This window comes from Nomascus leucogenys, chromosome 17 (assembly GCF_006542625.1).
Source record: "Nomascus leucogenys isolate Asia chromosome 17, Asia_NLE_v1, whole genome shotgun sequence".
Lineage (NCBI taxonomy): Eukaryota > Metazoa > Chordata > Mammalia > Primates > Hylobatidae > Nomascus > Nomascus leucogenys.
Window position 1 is genome coordinate 79,997,061 of NC_044397.1, and position 16,964 is coordinate 80,014,024.

Below are 16,964 nucleotides of genomic sequence, written 5' to 3' on the forward strand. Positions count from 1 at the left end.
GTCTTGCTAGCGGTCTATCAATTTTGTTGATCTTTTAAAAAAAACCAGCTCCTGGATTCATTAATTTTTTGAAGGGTTTTTTGTGTCTCTATTTCCTTCAGTTCTGCTCTGATTTTAGTTATTTCTTGCCTTCTGCTAGCTTTTGAATGTGTTTGCTCTTGCTTTTCTAGTTCTTTTAATTGTGATGTTAGGGTGTCAATTTTGGATCTTTCCTGCTTTCTCTTCTGGGCATTTAGTGCTATAAATTTCCCTCTACACACTGCTTTGCATGTGTCCCAGAGATTCTGGTATGTTGTGTCTTTGTTCTCGTTGGTTTCAAAGAACATCTTTATTTCTGCCTTCATTTCGTTATGTACCCAGTAATCATTCAGGAGCAGGTTGTTCAGTTTCCATGTAGTTGAGCGGTTTTGAGTGAGTTTCTTAATCCTGAGTTCTAGTTTGATTGCACTGTGGTCTGAGAGACAGTTTGTTATAATTTCTGTTCTTTTACATTTGCTGAGGAGAGCTTTACTTCCAACTATGTGGTCAATTTTGGAATAGGTGTGGTGTGGTGCTGAAAAAATGTATATTCTGTTGATTTGGGGTGGAGAGTTCTGTAGATGTCTATTAGGTCCACTTGGTGCAGAGCTGAGTTCAATTCCTGGGTATCCTTGTTAACTTTCTGTCTCGTTGATCTGTCTAATGTTGACAGTGGGGTGTTAAAGTCTCCCATTATTATTGTGTGGGAGTCTAAGTCTCTTTGTAGGTCACTCAGGACTTGCTTTATGAATCTGGGTGCTCCTGTATTATGTGCATATATATTTAGGATAGTTAGCTCTTCTTGTTGAATTGATCCGTTTACCATTATGTAATGGCCTTCTTTGTCTCTTTTGACCTTTGTTGGTTTAAAGTCTATTTTATCAGAGACTAGGATTGCAACCCCTGCCTTTTTTTGTTTTCCAGTTGCTTGGTATATCTTCCTCCATCCCTTTATTTTGAGTCTATGTGTGTCTCTGCACGTGAGATGGGTTTCCTGAATACAGCACACTGATGGGTCTTGACTCCTTATCCAATTTGCCAGTCTGTGTCTTTTAATTGGAGCATTTAGCCCATTTACATTTAAAGTTAATATTGTTATGTGTGAATTTGATCCTGTCATTATGGTGTTAGCTGGTTATTTTGCTCGTTAGTTGATGCAGTTTCTTCCTAGCCTTGATGGTCTTTACAATTTGGCATGTTTTTTGCAGTGGCTGGTACCAGTTGTTCCTTTCCATGTTTAGTGCTTCCTTGAGGAGCTCTTTTAGGGCAGGCCTGGTGGTGACAAAATCACTCAGCATTTGCTTGTCTGTAAAGTATTTTATTTCTCCTTCACTTATGAAGCTTAGTTTGGCTGGATATGAAATTCTGGGTTGAAAATTCTTTTCTTTAAGAATGTTGAATATCGGCCCCCACTCTCTTCTGGCTTGTAGAGTTTCTGTCGAGAGATCAGCTGTTAGTCTGATGGGCTTCCCTTTGTGAGTAACCCGACCTTTCTCTCTGGCTGCCCTTAACATTTTTTCCTTCATTTCAACTTTGGTGAATCTGACAATTATGTGTCTTGGAGTTGCTCTTCTCAAGGAGTATCTTTGTGGCGTTCTGTGTATTTCCTGAATCTGAATGTTGGCCTGCCTTGCTAGATTGGGGAAGTTCTCCTGGATAATATCTTGCAGAGTGTTTTCCAACTTGGTTCCATTCTCCCTGTCACTTTCAGGTACACCAGTCAGATGTAGGTTTGGTCTTTTCACATAGTCCCATATTTCTTGGAGGCTTTGTTCATTTCTTTTTATTCTTTTTTCTCTAAACTTCCCTTCTTGCTTCATTTCATTCATTTCATCTTCCATCACTGATACCCTTTCTTCCAGTTGATCGCATCGGCTACTGAGGCTTCTGCATTCTTCACGTAGTTCTTGAAACTTGGCTTTCAGCTCCATCAGCTCCTTCAAGCACTTCTCTGCATTGGTTATTTTAGTTAAACATTCGTCTAATTTTTTTTCAAAGTTTTTAACTTCTTTGCCATTGGTTTGAATTTCCTCCTATAGCTCGTAGTAGTTTGATCGTCTGAAGCCTTCTTCTCTCAACTCGTCAAAGTCATTCTCCATCCAGCTTTGTTCTGTTGCTGGTGAGGAACTGCATTCCTTTGGAGGAGGAGAGGCACTCTGCTTTTTAGAGTTTCCAGTTTTTCTGCTCTGTTTTCTCCCCATCTTTGTAGTTTTTTCTACTTTTGGTCTTTGATGATGGTGATGTACAGATGGGTTTTTGGTGTGGACGTCCTTTCTGTTTGTTAGTTTTCCTTCTAACAGACAGGACCCTCAGCTGCAGGTCTGTTGGAGTTTGCTAGAGGTCCACTCCAGACCCTGTTTGGCTGGGTGTCAGCAGCGGTGGCAGCAGAACAGCGGTGGCTGTAGAACAGCGGATTTTCGTGAACCACAAATTCAGCTGTCTGATGGTTCCTCTGGAAGTTTTGTCTCAGAGGAGTACCCGGCCGAGTGAGGTGTCAGTCTGTCCCTACTGGGGGGTGCCTCCCAGTTAGGCTGCTCAGGGGTTAGGGACCCACTTTAGGAGGCAGTCTGCCCGTTCTCAGATCTCCAGCTGCGTGCTGGGAGAACCACTACTTTCTTCAAAGCTGTCAGACAGGGGCATTTAATCCTGCAGAGGTTACTGCTGACTTTTTGTTTGTCTGTGCCCTGCCCCCAGAGGTGGAGCCTACAGAGGCAGGCAGGCCTCCTTGAGCTGTGGTGGGCTCCACCCAGTTCGAGCTTCCTGGCTGCTTTATTTACCTATGCAAGCCTGGGCAATGGTGGGTGCCCCTCCCCTAGCCTTGCTGCCGCCTTGCAGTTTGATCTCAGACTGCTGTGCTAGCAATCAGCGAGACTCCGTGGGCGTAGGACCCTCCGAGCCAGGTGCGGGACACAATCTCCTGGTGTGCCGTTTTCCAAGCCTGTTGGAAAAGCACAGTATTAGGGTGGGAATGACCCGATTTTCCAGGTGCCGTCTGTCACCCCTTTCTTTGACTAGGAAAGGGAACTCCCTGACCCCTTGCACTTCCCGAGTGAGGCAATGCCTCACCCTGCTTCGGCTCGCGCACGGCGCACTGCACCTACTGTCCTGCATCCACTGTCTGGCACTCCCTAGTGAGATGAACCCGGTACCTCAGATGGAAATGCAGAAATCACCCGTCTTCTGCGTCGCTCACGCTGGGAGCTGTAGACCCGAGCTGTTCCTATTCGGCCATCTTGGTTCTGCCCCCAATTTGCCGGTCCCAGCTTCTTGTGTAGATGGTCTCCTTTAGTTTCCTCGCTTGGCTGATTTCCATATCCCTCATCTTAAAACAAAAATGTAAATTTGACAGGATTGGCCCTGCCCTAAGGGCAGGAGTGGCTTCCCTGCTTGCTTACTTCACTGGGTTCCTATTTACCCTCTATGTAGCACTCATCCCTTTCTGTCTTGTCAAAAAGCTAGTTGTTTTTAAGATTTTTTTTCTCTTCCCAGTATTTTTAGTTGTTTTCAGTGGGAAGTTTGGTCTAAATAACCTAGGCCGCCATTACTGGAAACTGAAAGTCATTAAATCCTTCCTAAGTAGGAAGCAGAACTTTTGCCAGATACATTTGCAGGTGTTTTTGTGAGGCTGTGTTCCTAACCAGAAGATTTCATTCCTCTATCACAGTAAGCAGTATAGGAAACAAATCCATCTCTTTGGCCTTACTCATTTATTCAATAGTATTATTTGGGTACTTCCTGTGTGTCAGGCGCTGGGTTAAAGGTTACAACAGTGAGCCAATAGAATACCTGCCCTTCACTCCTTTGTTAAGAAAAAGCAGAGAAAATCATCTGAGCTACCAGTTCCAAGATTTAGGACTAACTAATTTAGGAAACTCCCATGTCTCCAGTCCTCTGCATAGTACTGTTGTAAGGGGTGGGACTTGGAGACATGATTACCATACAAGGTAACTATTGAATAGAATAGTGCTTCTAAAACTTTAGCATGCACGAGAATCACCTGGAGGGCTTCTTAAAACATTACTGCACCCCATCCCCAGAGATCCTGATTCTTAGGTTTTGAGATGGAGCCTGAGAATTTGCATTTCTAAGAAGCTCTTAGGAGATGCTTATGCTACTAGTCTAGGGACCACTCTTTGAGAACCATTGTTATAGTAGCCCTAGATAAAACTTATGAGCAAGTAGCTCCTTTACAAGATTAGGAATATTCCTTTACAATGCTCTCCATTTTTGAAAATCCAACGATAATCTTTAGCCAAGACCATTTAATGAGGAAGAAGGATTTTCAACAAATAGAGCTAGAACAACTGGATATCCACATGCGAAAGAATAGATGCATGAGATCCCTTATCTCATATTGTATCCAAAATTAACTAATCATGAATCAAAGACCTAAGCGTAAGGGCTAAACTGTAAGATACTTAGAAGAAAACATAGTGATAAATCTTCGTGGCCTTGGATTTGTAACTGTGTTCTTAGATATGACTCCAAAAGCATAAGCAATAAAAGGAAAAACAGATCAAGTGAACTTTGTCAAAATTAAAAAACTTTTTTGCTTCAAGGGACACTATCAAGTAAGTAAAAAGAAAATGCACAGAATAGGAGAAAATATTTGCCTATCATACCTGACAAGTGACTTGTATGTAGGATATATAAAGAACTCTTATAACTCAAAAATGAGACAAATAACAAAAAATGCAAAGGATCTGAATAGATATTTCTCCAATAAAGATATTGCCAATAGGAACATGGAAAAAAAGGCTCAACATCATTAGACATTGGGGAAATGCAAATCAAAACTACAATTAGATACCACTTCACATCCACTAGAATGGCAATAATTTTTTTAAATTTTAACAGAAAATAACAAGTGTTGGCAAAGAAGTGGAGATATTGGAATCCTCATACAATGTTGGTAGGAATGTAAAATGGAGCAGTTACTGTAGAAAACAGTTTGGCAGTTCCTCAACAAATTAAACAGAATTACCACATGACCCACTTCTAATTTAATTCCCCAATGAATTAAAAACAGCTATTCAAACCAAAACTTGAACATGAATATTCATAGCAGTATTATTCACAAGAGTTAAAAGGTGAAAATAACCCAAATGTCCGTCAACTGATGAATGGTGAAACAAAACGTGATATGTCTATATGGTAGAATATTACATAGCCATTAAAAGGAATGAAGGGCTGGGCACAGTGACTCACGCCTGTAATCCTAACACTTTGGGAGGCCAAGGCAGGGGGGATCACCTGAGGTCAGGAGTTCAAAACCAACCTGGCCAACGTGGCGAAACCATGTCTCTACTAAAAATACAAAAAATTAGCCAGGTGTGGTGGCGGGCACCTGTAATCCCAGCTACTCGGGAGGCTGAGACAGGAGAATCATTTGAACCCTGAGGTGAGGTGGAGGCTGCAGTGAGCCAAGATCGCACCATTGCACTCCAGCCTGGACAACAAGAACGAAACTCCATCTCAAAAAAACAAATAAATAAATAAATAGAATGAAGTATGGACACATACTACAAAATGGATGAACCTTGAAAACATTATGCCAAGTCAAAGAAGGCCATCACAAAAGGCCACGTGTTATATTATTCTACTTACAGGAAATGTCCAAAATAGGCAAATCTACAGAAAGTAGATTAGTATAATAGTTGCCAAGGGATAGAGTGAGGGTGGGGAGTATAGGGCATGATGGCTTAGGAATACAGGGTATTCTTGAGATGATGAAAATGCTGTAAAGTTGACTGTGGGGATGCTCACACTTATCTGTGAATAACCTTTAAAGCCATTGAATTATACGCTTTATTTTTTAATTAATTATAAATTTATAAAATAGAGACAGAGTCTTGCTATGTTGCCCAGGCTGGTCTTGAACTCCTGAGCTCAAGCAGTCCTCCTGCCTTGGCCTCCCAAAGTGCTGGGATTACAGGCATGAGCCACTGCACCTGGCCTGAATTGTACACTTTAAATGGATGAATTGTGTGGCAAGTGAATTAAATCTCAATAAAGCTGTTTTTAAAAATAAACACATGGGCAGATGCAGTGGCTCACACCTGTAATCTCAAGCACTTTGGGAGGCCAAGACGGGTGGATCATCTGAGGTCAGGAGTTCGAGACCAGCCTGGCCAACATGGTGAGACCCCGTCTCTACTAAAAATGCAAAAATTACCCGGGTGTGATGGCACGCCCCTGTAATCCCAGCTACTCAGGAGGCTGAGGTGGGAGAATTGCTTGAACCCAGGAGGCAGAGGCTGCAGTGAGCCAAGATCATGCCACTGCACTCCAGCCTGGGCAACAGAGTAAGAACCTGTCTCAAAAAAAAAAAAAAAATTAAAATTAAAACAATAAACACACTACAACTGATGACCAAAAAAAGGATAATTTGTAAGTCCTCAGAAATTTAACCTCATTCTTTCAGCAGTCCCATGATGCCTAAATAACCAGTATCATCATCTACCTGACACTGAGAATTCTGTGTTCTGAAGATTTAATCTGAAAATACTTATGAAGTGGTAGGAATTTTATGCAATCTGTTATGCAATTTTGTGCATCTGTTATGTTGCTAAGGCTCTTTAAAGTCTCTCTTTTTTCACAGGTATCAGGAATTAAGGGAGTCACTTCAACAATGTAGGCTTCCTTGGGGCGCTGAAAGAGAGTACGGTGGGATAATACCAATTTCACTCCCGGAGGACCACAGGCCAAAGCGTGAGCCTCCTCGTGTCATGGGCAAAGGACATCAGCATTACGGATTTGGTGGAGAAACCTGGCCAAGGTAAATAAACTTTCTGCCATTCACAGAGAGGTCTTTATTATCCATTTTTCTTTACTTCTATTGTGTGTCCTTTGTTTGCTTAAATCTGTCTTCAAACTTATTTCTCTTACTATTTATGAAAAGACACAGAATGAAAAATTAATTTCTAGTTGTGAAATAATAATAAATGAATGGTTTTTGCTCTCCTTAGTGATGTTAAAATATTGTGATCAGAAATTTTGATTCATTTAATTCCTTTACTTACTTATTGTATCCTATCTAAAACTAAATGGGAATATTCCTGAGATAGAAAGAGAGAAAACAATTAAATTTTAAATATTTTTGTTTGAGCAAAGACCTGGCCTAATCTGTACAGGTGCTCTTGGTTTTTGGAACTTTTGATTTGTAATTTGTTTGTCAGTCTTTTTGATAGTCACTAGAATCTGCTGGGCATTGTTTTCAAGTGTTAAAAGCTTTCAATAATAGTTTATAAATCTTAAAGTTACTCAGCAGCTCTATTCAAAACACATTAAAATTCAACAGAAAGCAGAAAAAAATCTGAATAGCAAATGTTATATTAAATATTTCCTAAGGATTAAGACATTTACTCACAGCAGAGTCTATCATACACTTGACATGGAGCCTTCTTCCTCCTGCTTTATCTAATAATCCTGATTATCTGGTTTATGAACACTCTAGTTAACTAGTTCTTTGTTCTAAAGCAGGTAAAAGAAATAAATTAAGGAAGACAAGCCACAGCAAGAGAGAGAAACATTAACAACAGGGACATGTGTCAAAGCCTCAGAAAAGCAATAAAAAGCAGACAAATAAAAAGGCCTGACAGTCACAGGCCAATAAGAAAGATTCAGACATCAACACACATTATAGATAGTGAGGACCTCATGTTCATTCATTCACTCAACAGATGTGTTTAAGCCCACGCTTTCATGGAACTGTAATGTCTTTGTGAAGCAGACCCTGCCATCCTTGTTTTACAATGAATAAACAGACCCAAGAGATTCAGCACCTTTCCTTGGGTCAGACAATTATAAAGTTGTGGAATAGGGATTTGAGTCCAGATGTATTGACTCCAACACCCAAGTTCTTTTCATCTGTTCATTTTATTTATTCATCTGTTTATTCATTTATCTGCTCAGTAATTTAAGCATAGGAAGCATTGTTCTAGAGACTGGGGAGATAGCTCTATATGGAATTTACAGCTACTGCCCTCCCAAAATTTAATTATTAAAAAATGAACAATACTTTATAAGAATTAGAAGTATTCATATGGAATTCCAGCATGTAAAAAGAAAGCTAAAGACTTGTTTCTTAAGGGTAATCTACTTTGAAATGAGATTTGTGCATGATCTCTTACTGAATGTGACAGGGAAAGAGAAAATACTTGTTCCACTTAGAATGCCAGTTATACCTGGCATATCTCTTAATTTTTTTTTTTTGAGGTGGAGTTTCACTCTTGTTGCCCAGGCTGGAGTGCAGTGGCATGATCTCAGCTCACTGCAACCTACCCCTCCCGGGTTCAAGCAATTCTCCCGCCTCAGCCTCCCAGCCTAGCTGGGATTACAGGCGTGCACCACCATGCCCAGCTAATTGTGTATTTGTAGTAGAGACGGGGTTTCTCCATGTTGATCAGGCTGGTCTCAAACTCCCAACCTCAGTCCACCTGCCTCGACCTCCCAAAGTGCTGGGATTACAGGCGTGAGCCACCGCACCCGGCCAATCCTGTTCTTCTTAAACTAACCATTGCTCTCCAGCCTGGGCAACAAGAGCAAAACTCCATCTCAAAAAAAAAAAGAAAAAAAGGAAAGAAAAAAAGAAAGAAAGAAAAAAGAACAAGATTATGAGAGGATATTAGATTAGCTCACAAAACTGTAGGATGCCTAGAGAAATAGGCTCATTGTTCGGCATCCAGGAATAGAGGCCACTCCCAGGACTGGCCTCATCAGGGAGGAAGTGCCTCTTTAACTGGACACCTCTGCTGCCACCTATTGGCAGTTTAGATGTCCCTCATGAAGCTCATGTTCTCAGGCTACTCACAGTCAAATCAAAGTCTAGTATAGATGTGGATGATGGACAGAACTTAGGGCACATTTGCACTCTGGCTGCTAGGAAGGCTGGGAAGTGGGGTGTTCCAAATGTGGGGAACTAGCAAAATATAGAGAGCGTATTGTAAAGATGATAGTCTTGAGTGCCAGTGGACTGTCACTCTAAACAACAGCAGCAACAATAACATGCTTTTCTATTCAACACACGGTACATGGACCAGCAACATCAGCATCACCTAGGAAATGGTGAATGCCACATCTCAGCCCCCACCCCAGATTTACTGAAACAGAATCTGCATTTTAACAAGATACCTCAGATAATTCCAACATGCAGCAAAGTTGGAGAACCGCTGCTTCAATGTAAGAAAATGTGACTGGGCGCGGTGGCTCACCCCTGTAATCCCAGCACCTTGGGAGGCCAAGGTGGGCAGATCACGAGGTCAGGAGGCTGAGGCAGGAGAATCACTTGAACCCAGGAGGCGGAGGTTGTAGTGAGCCAAGATTGTGCCACTGCACCCTAGCCTGGGCGACAGAGTGAGACTCCGTCTAAAAAAAAAAAAAAAGCAACAATTTTCATACAAATGAAAATACACTCACCTCCCCAAAAGCGGAGGCCAAAGGAAAGCAGTTTCCAACTTTGCTATATCCAATTCCAAGTGCCCACTCCTGTCTAGTTCAGTTGTAGTCTTGTCCCGATATTCTATACCTATGCTCTCTAATAAAGTTAACCATCACCAATGCATCCTATATGAAATAATAAGGAAAATGAAGAAGAAAAAAGAAAACATGTAAAAGTATATAAGACACAGCAAGGCAGAAAATATGAGAAGCGACTATAGCCCTCATTCCTGCACTTGGTCATGAGGCTATCATTGGTGTTATAATTTCCTTCCTCCAGAAAAGAAATCATTGTATGAAAAAGACACTTGCACACACATGTTTATAGCAGCACAATTCGCAATTGCAAAAATATGGAACCAGCCCAAGTGCCCATTAACCAAGTAGATGGAGAAAACGTGGCATGGATATACCATGGAATACTACTCAGCCATAAAAAGAAATGAAATAATGGCATTCACAGCAACCTGGAGGGAGTTGGAGACCATTATTCTAAGTGAAGTAACTCAGGCATGGAAAATCAGACATTGTATGTTCTCACCTATAAGTGGGAGCTAAGCTATGAGGACACAAAAGCATAAGGATGATACAATGGACTCTGGGGACTCGGGGGGAAGGTTGGGAAAGGGGTGAGGGATAAAAGACTACACATTGAGTACGGTGTACACTGCTTGGGTGATGGTTACACCAAAATCTCAGAAATCACCAGTAAAGAATTTATTCATGTAACCAAACACCACCTGTTCCCCAAAAACTATTGAAATTAAAAATGCTTTTATAAATAATAATAATTTCCTTCCTTCACTACCTATTCCAAGTTCCCTTGCCCTCAGCCAGTACCTGAGCTGGTATGAGTACATTACTTGATAGAACAATCCAAAAGTATGCTCTAAGAGATCTTAGCTTTTTAGTGGTTCTGCCTGTGTAAGGCTGCTCTAGTGTTTCATTAACTCCATGCTACTGAAGACAATACTAGGTGTTCAAAAGTTTCCCCAGGTTCCAGAAATACTCCTTTCCCCCATCATTGTATAACATCCTCTGGCCCTTGATATTCAGGATCAATCATCCTGCCCAAAATTGCCACATCATCATCAATTCAGCTTCCAATGCAATTGTGACCATTGTTGTATCCCCTGATGGAAGTGTTTCTCCCTTGACCTCTAAACCACCAAAGCTCAAGGTGGCTGGGGAGGGAGTCAAATTTTCTCAAGTGTAACCATAAGTATAACAGTAAGAAGCACCACTCCCACTTCCACTCTTTGGTTTTCAGACCATTCATTCTGGCTAAGGGGGAATCTATTTATTGGTCACTGGTTCAGAGCTTGTCCCACACTCTTTAGGACAACACTCAGCCATGATTGAATATTCAGTAAGCCATCCTAATGTTCTGTAAATATGGCAAGATATAACATTCTATGAATATGGTGAATCATTTGAATTCAACCAACTGTTGCCCAGTGTCTTTTGTGGTAAATTGAGTTCTTTAGTCAAAAACAATATTGTTTAAGATGGCATGGCAATGAATGAGACATTTAGTAAGTTTACCGATGATGTTACTTGCAGAGGCATGGTGAGAAGGGAAGGGAAATCCCTATTTTGAAGAAGTGTCTAAAATTATGAGGATAGGTTATCTCTTTGATGATGGAAGGGGTTCAATGTAATTATCCTACCACCAGATGGCTGACTAGTACATCCAGGGATAGGTCACCCACGATTGGTCACTTCTGCTGGCAAACTCAAATGTGCCAATAGCCAGGTGAGTCTTAGTGAGGGAAGTTCATGTCACTGAGTCCATATGTGATAATTTCTGTGCTGCTGCCATGATCACTTCGTTATGAAGCCACTGAGCAAGCACCGGGGTGACTGGAGAAAACCTGACACACACAGAGCTGGTCGTTGTATCTACCTAATTATGGAGAACATCCTCAATGGTGGGGTTCTCTAGGTGAGCATTCTTGTGGGGTACAAATAACCCTCACACTCCAGGGCCATTCGGAGGCTGGGAAAAGCAAGTTTCTTGGAATCTGCATTGGGTAGATGATATTCGGAGTACACGCACTATAAAAATGTAGGCTGGGGCCTGGCACAGTGGCTCACGCCTGTAATCTCAACACTTTGGGAGGCCGAGGCGGGTGGATCATCTGAGGTCAGGAGTTTGAGACCAACCTGACCAACGTGGTGAAACCCCGTCTCTGCCAAAAATACAAAAAAATTAGCCGGGAATGGTGGCAGGTGCTTGTAATCCCAGCTACTCAGAAGGCTGAAGCGGGAGGATTGCTTCAACCTGGGAGGCAGAGGTTGCAGTGAGCCAAGATTGCACCACTACACTCCAGCCTGGGCAACAGAGTGACACTCCATCACACACACACACAAAAAAAATGTAGGCTGCATGTTCAAAAGATAATTGGGCAGCCACAAGTTGCAGTTGAGCATAGTCTACATGAAAAGGTTATAGATGAGGTCCATTCTCTTTTGACGACTACCCCCCAGTCTCACTCTCCTTCCTAGAGGGAACCACTGTTACCATTTTGGTGTCTCCTTCCATGCCTTTTGTTATGCACTTACACGGTTATACATGTACACATTGAAAATATACAGTGTTATTTCATATATGTGTGGAATCACTTGATACATAGTATTAGGCAGTTTGGTTTTTTTTTCTCTCTACAATCTAGAAATAGTCACATGTCTGTAAATGTAGATAAACATAGATATACATCATTCTTTTTAATTTCTCATAGTATTCTACAATATGGATGCATCATAGATTATTTAGCCATCATGTATTGTTTCTTTTCTCTCTGTTTCTTTTTACATTAACCATACTTTAAAAAGCATCCTTGTACAAGCCTTCTTGAGCTCATGCTCAAAGGTTTCTAAAAGGCAAATCCAGCTGGGCACAGTGGCTCACGCCTGTAATCCCAACACTTTGGGAGGCTGAGGTGGGCGGATCACCTGAGGTCAGGAGTTTGAGACCAGCCTGGCCAACATGGCGAAACCGTCTGTATGAAAATTAGCCGGGGATGATGGCGGGTGCCTGTAATCCCAGCTACTTGGGAGGCTGAGGCGGAAGAATCACTTGAACCCAGGAGACAGAAGTTGCACTGAGCCGAGATCACGCCATTGCACTCCAGCTTGGGTGACAGAGCAAGACTCCATCTCAAAAAAATTTTAAATAAATAAATACATGCCAAATCCTATGTGGGTCACAGTATAGGGATTTTTTTAAATCTTGGTGCATGTAGCCCAAATGATTTATATTGTCATGATAGTGTCTCAAAGTATTTATTTCCTCATACTCTCAGCCATCTACATTATCAAAATGTATAGTTTTTCCCCATCTAATGAGTATAAAGGGTATCATGGTTATGAGAATGTATTTCTCTGCTTACTAGTTGGGTTGAGTACTTTTCTTATCTTTTAGGTATGGCCATTCACATTTCCTTTTCTATGTTTATTCTTCACCCATTTTTATTGTTTGTATTTTACTTATAGATTCTTGTTGGTTCTTTATGTTCTGGAAACAATCCTTTATGTGTTATCTTTATTAATATTTGCAAATATTTCTTCTAATTTTTATTTTATTTGAACTTTTATGGTTTTTGTCTGATAATTAAATTTAGCTTTTTAAATTTATTTATTTATTTATTTATTTATTTATTTATTTATTTTTTTTTTTGAGACAGGGTTTCACTCTGTTGCCCAGGCTGGAGTGCAGTGGCACGCTGTCAGCTCACTGCAACCTCTGACTCCCAGGTTCAAGCAATTCTCATGCCTCAGCCTCCCGAGTAGCTGGGATTACAGGTGTGCGCCACCATGCCAGCAAATTTTTTCTATTTTTAGTAGAGATGGGGTTTCGCTGTGTTGGCCAGGCTGGTCTTGAACTCCTGGCCTCAAGTGATCTGCCCACCTCAGCCTCCCACAGGGCTAAGATTACAGGCGTGAGCCACCACTCCCGGCCTTATAATTAAATTTGATGATGAAATTTTCTTTCAGGCTTTTGACTTTTAAAAGAAAATTATTGTTTTAAAGGTCCTTCCTACCACCAAAGAAAAAGCATATTCCTATACATTTTCTTTTAATTTTTATATAGGTTTTTCCCCAAATTCTTTAGATTTTTAAATCCATCTGAAATTATCTTTCTGAATAGTGTAAATAGAGATGGATTATTTTTCAAATGAATACTGAATTTTTTCTATATTAAAAAATACATCCTGGCTGGGCATGGTGGCTCATGCCTGTAATCACAGCACTTTGGGAGGCTGAGGCGGGAGAATCATTTGAGGCCAGGAGTTTGAGACTAGCCTGGGCAACATAGCAAGACTGTGTCTCTACAAAAAAAAAAAAAAAAATCAATAAATAAAAAATTTTAAAATTTTAAAAAAGAAAAATACATCTTTTTTCCACTGGTTTAAAATGACATCTTTGGCCAGGCTCAGTAGCTTGTGCCTGTAATCCCAGCACTCTGGGAGGCCAAGGCAGGAGGATCTCTTGAGCCCAGGAGTTCAAGATAAGTCTGAACAACATAGCAAGACCTCGTCTCTATTTATTATAAAATAATAATAAAATAAAATGACACCCTTTCATATATTGAATTTCTACATATACGTGGATATATTATTAATCTACTTGTCTTTTACTATCTCACCATTATACTGTGTTAATTTTAAAACATGTTTAATTTAATCTTTTCTTTATTTTCAGAAAGCTTCCTATTGAACAATTTTATTATTTGACCCAGAACAAAAAAAGTGATGTCTATGGAAATGATTCTTTGTAAGTCTGGATTTTTTTCCTTATATAAAATCAAATAACACTTTTAAGTGGAAATGAGTTATACGAGACATTTTTAAAGCCCCAAATGGGGACTTTTAGAGAAACAAATTATTTTTTTTTAAATAGAGACAATTAACGTCAGAAACCAAGACCAAACAAACAAAAGCAAATAAATAACAAACCAATAGTTTTTAGTGTTTAAAGAAATCAAGAAAATAAACAGGAGCTGATGAATAGTAATGTTCAAAGGGATTCCTAAAAGTTATCTTTGTCCATTTTCCTGCCTTTGACCTACTTACCCAACCTAGTAAGAATCTGCTACATTTATTAAGATATCAATAGAAAATGCCATAGTGGCCCTCAATAAATTTTCAACCAGAATTTTACAAGGATAGAAGTTTTTTATTATCATCTACAAATAACTCTTAATAACACTTCCTAAGTATCTTTTTTAACGTAAGGCATACTTGTTAATTTACCCATCGCTTAAAGGTATTCTTTTCAAGTGTATTATTTTATTACACTTTTAAATAGTTTGTCATGTACATTACAAAAGCATACATTTTTATTTTTAGATAAAAATAAAACACAGCTGGGCACAGTGGCTCACGCCTGTAATCCCAGCACTTTGGGAGGCTGAGGAGGGTGCATCACCTGAGATCAGGAGTTCAAGACCAGCCTGGCCAACATGGCGAAACCCTGTCTCTACTAAAAATATAAAAATTAGTCGGGCGTGATGGCGGGCGCCTGTAATCTCAGCTACTCGGGAGGCTGAGGCAGGAGAATCACTTGAACCCAGGAGGCGGAGGTTGCAGTGAGCCGAGATCGCGCCATTGCACCCTAGTCTGGGCGACAAGAGTAAAACTCTGTCTCAAACAAACAAACAAATATTAAACACGACAGAATTGAAGTGACAATGAAACTATCACTTCTTTATTAAGAAGTACTAGTTGTTGATAGGTAAAAATTTAATATAGAAGTTAGCCACTAGATGGCGCCAAAAAGACAAAATTTGTATTTGTCTCGGTTTATCCCTTTGGGATTAGTGAATTTTGCAAAGCAGATGTGAGGGTGGCAGTAAAATTAATGGGCTGATTTAGGTCAAGGAAGAGGTGTCTCAGCATTTGTTACTTTCATTTTATCTTTTCAGATCTTGAAGTTTTAAAAAAGATTTTATATTTTAAATTTAAATTTTTTCATTTCAAATCAAATCAATTTTAGGCATATGCTTATCAATATTGTAGTGGAATTTGTCACATGAGAATAATTTTAGATGCTAGATTAATGTATTATATATAGTTGCCAATGTATTAATAACAACTCTAGATTCCTTGGATTCATATATTCATCACTTCCCTGCCCTTTGTGCCCCCACCATCTTTCCAACTCAGTGATGTTGATAGAAGATAGAACATGCTTTTTTTAGTTTCGTGCCCACAGATTTAGAGACGAAATTTAAAAAGATATAAACTTTTATAGTTCATGGGAATCACGTGTTTATAATACATTACAGGATAATAAATTTGTATGGCTTACATGCCACTTTCTAGGGAGTATCTGCTAGCATGGAGGAACATCTAAAAAATTAAACAGTGTATTCAATTTTACTGACTTTTACTATCAAATTGATAACATTCTGTTCATTTTTCACACCTGAAGTCTTTCAGAATTTTATTTGCATAGGCTGAAACGAATTGTTGAAATCCAATGTAGATGGATGATTACCCATCTTTAGTCGACTTTTTTCCAGAGCTACAGGATTATTTCTTGGCATGCAAGGTTCGGAGTAATTAGTAAATGCACAGCCTTGGAATGAACTGCTTCAGAAAAGGCATGCTTCCAGGAACTTGGTCAGCTTTGTTCTATTCTCTCTGCTGACCGGGCAACATTTACTATCATGAGAGATCAGCAACACAGAGCAAAGGTAGAAAGCACACATGGTACTTAAATATCCTCTCCAGCCGGACCACACTCGGGTCACTTTAGGCCATGAAATTGCACCACATGTATAACGTCGGGCTTCCTCAGAGCACTTTAGCTACTGCCTGATTATGAGAGTAAAGGTCAGAAACAACCAGAGCTCTCTTATCATTAGAAGTAGTCATCCCTTGTATCTTCACCGCAAATGGAAAATGCAGAAACAGTAGTGAGCAGGACTGAGGTTAGAATAAATGGATGGAAAAATTAATCAACAGACAACTGAGATAAGGAAACAACATATCTCTGTCTTGTCAATATTCAGGAATCCAGAAAGTTAATCAAGAATATTATCTTAATGACATTACAGTTTGAAAATTGGGTATATCATTATTATTATTTTTTTGAGACAGACTTTTGCTCTGTCACTCAGCAACCTCCACCTCCTGGGTAATCCTGAGTAGCTGGGATTATGGGCATGCACCACCATGCCTAGCTAATTTTTTTTGTATTTTTGGTATTTTGGGTATTTTTCTATTTTGTACGTTGCCCAGGCTGGTCTCGAACTCCTGAGCTCAAACGATCCACCCGCCTTGGCCTCCCAAAGTGCTGGGATTACAGGTGTGAGCCACCATGCCCAGCCTATATCATTAATCAAGTTTCTAATAGGAATATAACCCTTTAAAAGCCCTTAATATAAGTTAGAACTTGTTTCCTGTTTTTATTCTAGGATACCCAAGCCGCCTAATTCAACAGTGGGGTAAGTAAATAACTTATACTTTTCTTCTCTGTTATAATCAAAGAAAAAAAAATTG

At 40.0% G+C, this 16,964-nt stretch overlaps 1 protein-coding gene across 3 annotated transcripts in view; it reads left to right on the forward strand.

Annotated features, from left to right (window-relative positions):
• C17H7orf31 (chromosome 17 C7orf31 homolog) overlaps positions 1-16,964 on the forward strand; it is a 51,203-nt gene that overhangs the window by 11,414 nt on the left and 22,825 nt on the right. For all 3 annotated transcript variants that reach the window (XM_030796872.1, XM_030796871.1, XM_030796873.1), the window contains 3 exons: positions 6,620-6,796; positions 14,161-14,232; positions 16,880-16,909. In XM_030796872.1, coding sequence (XP_030652732.1) covers positions 6,620-6,796; positions 14,161-14,232; positions 16,880-16,909 — 279 coding nt within the window. The remainder of the gene's footprint in view (positions 1-6,619; positions 6,797-14,160; positions 14,233-16,879; positions 16,910-16,964) is intronic.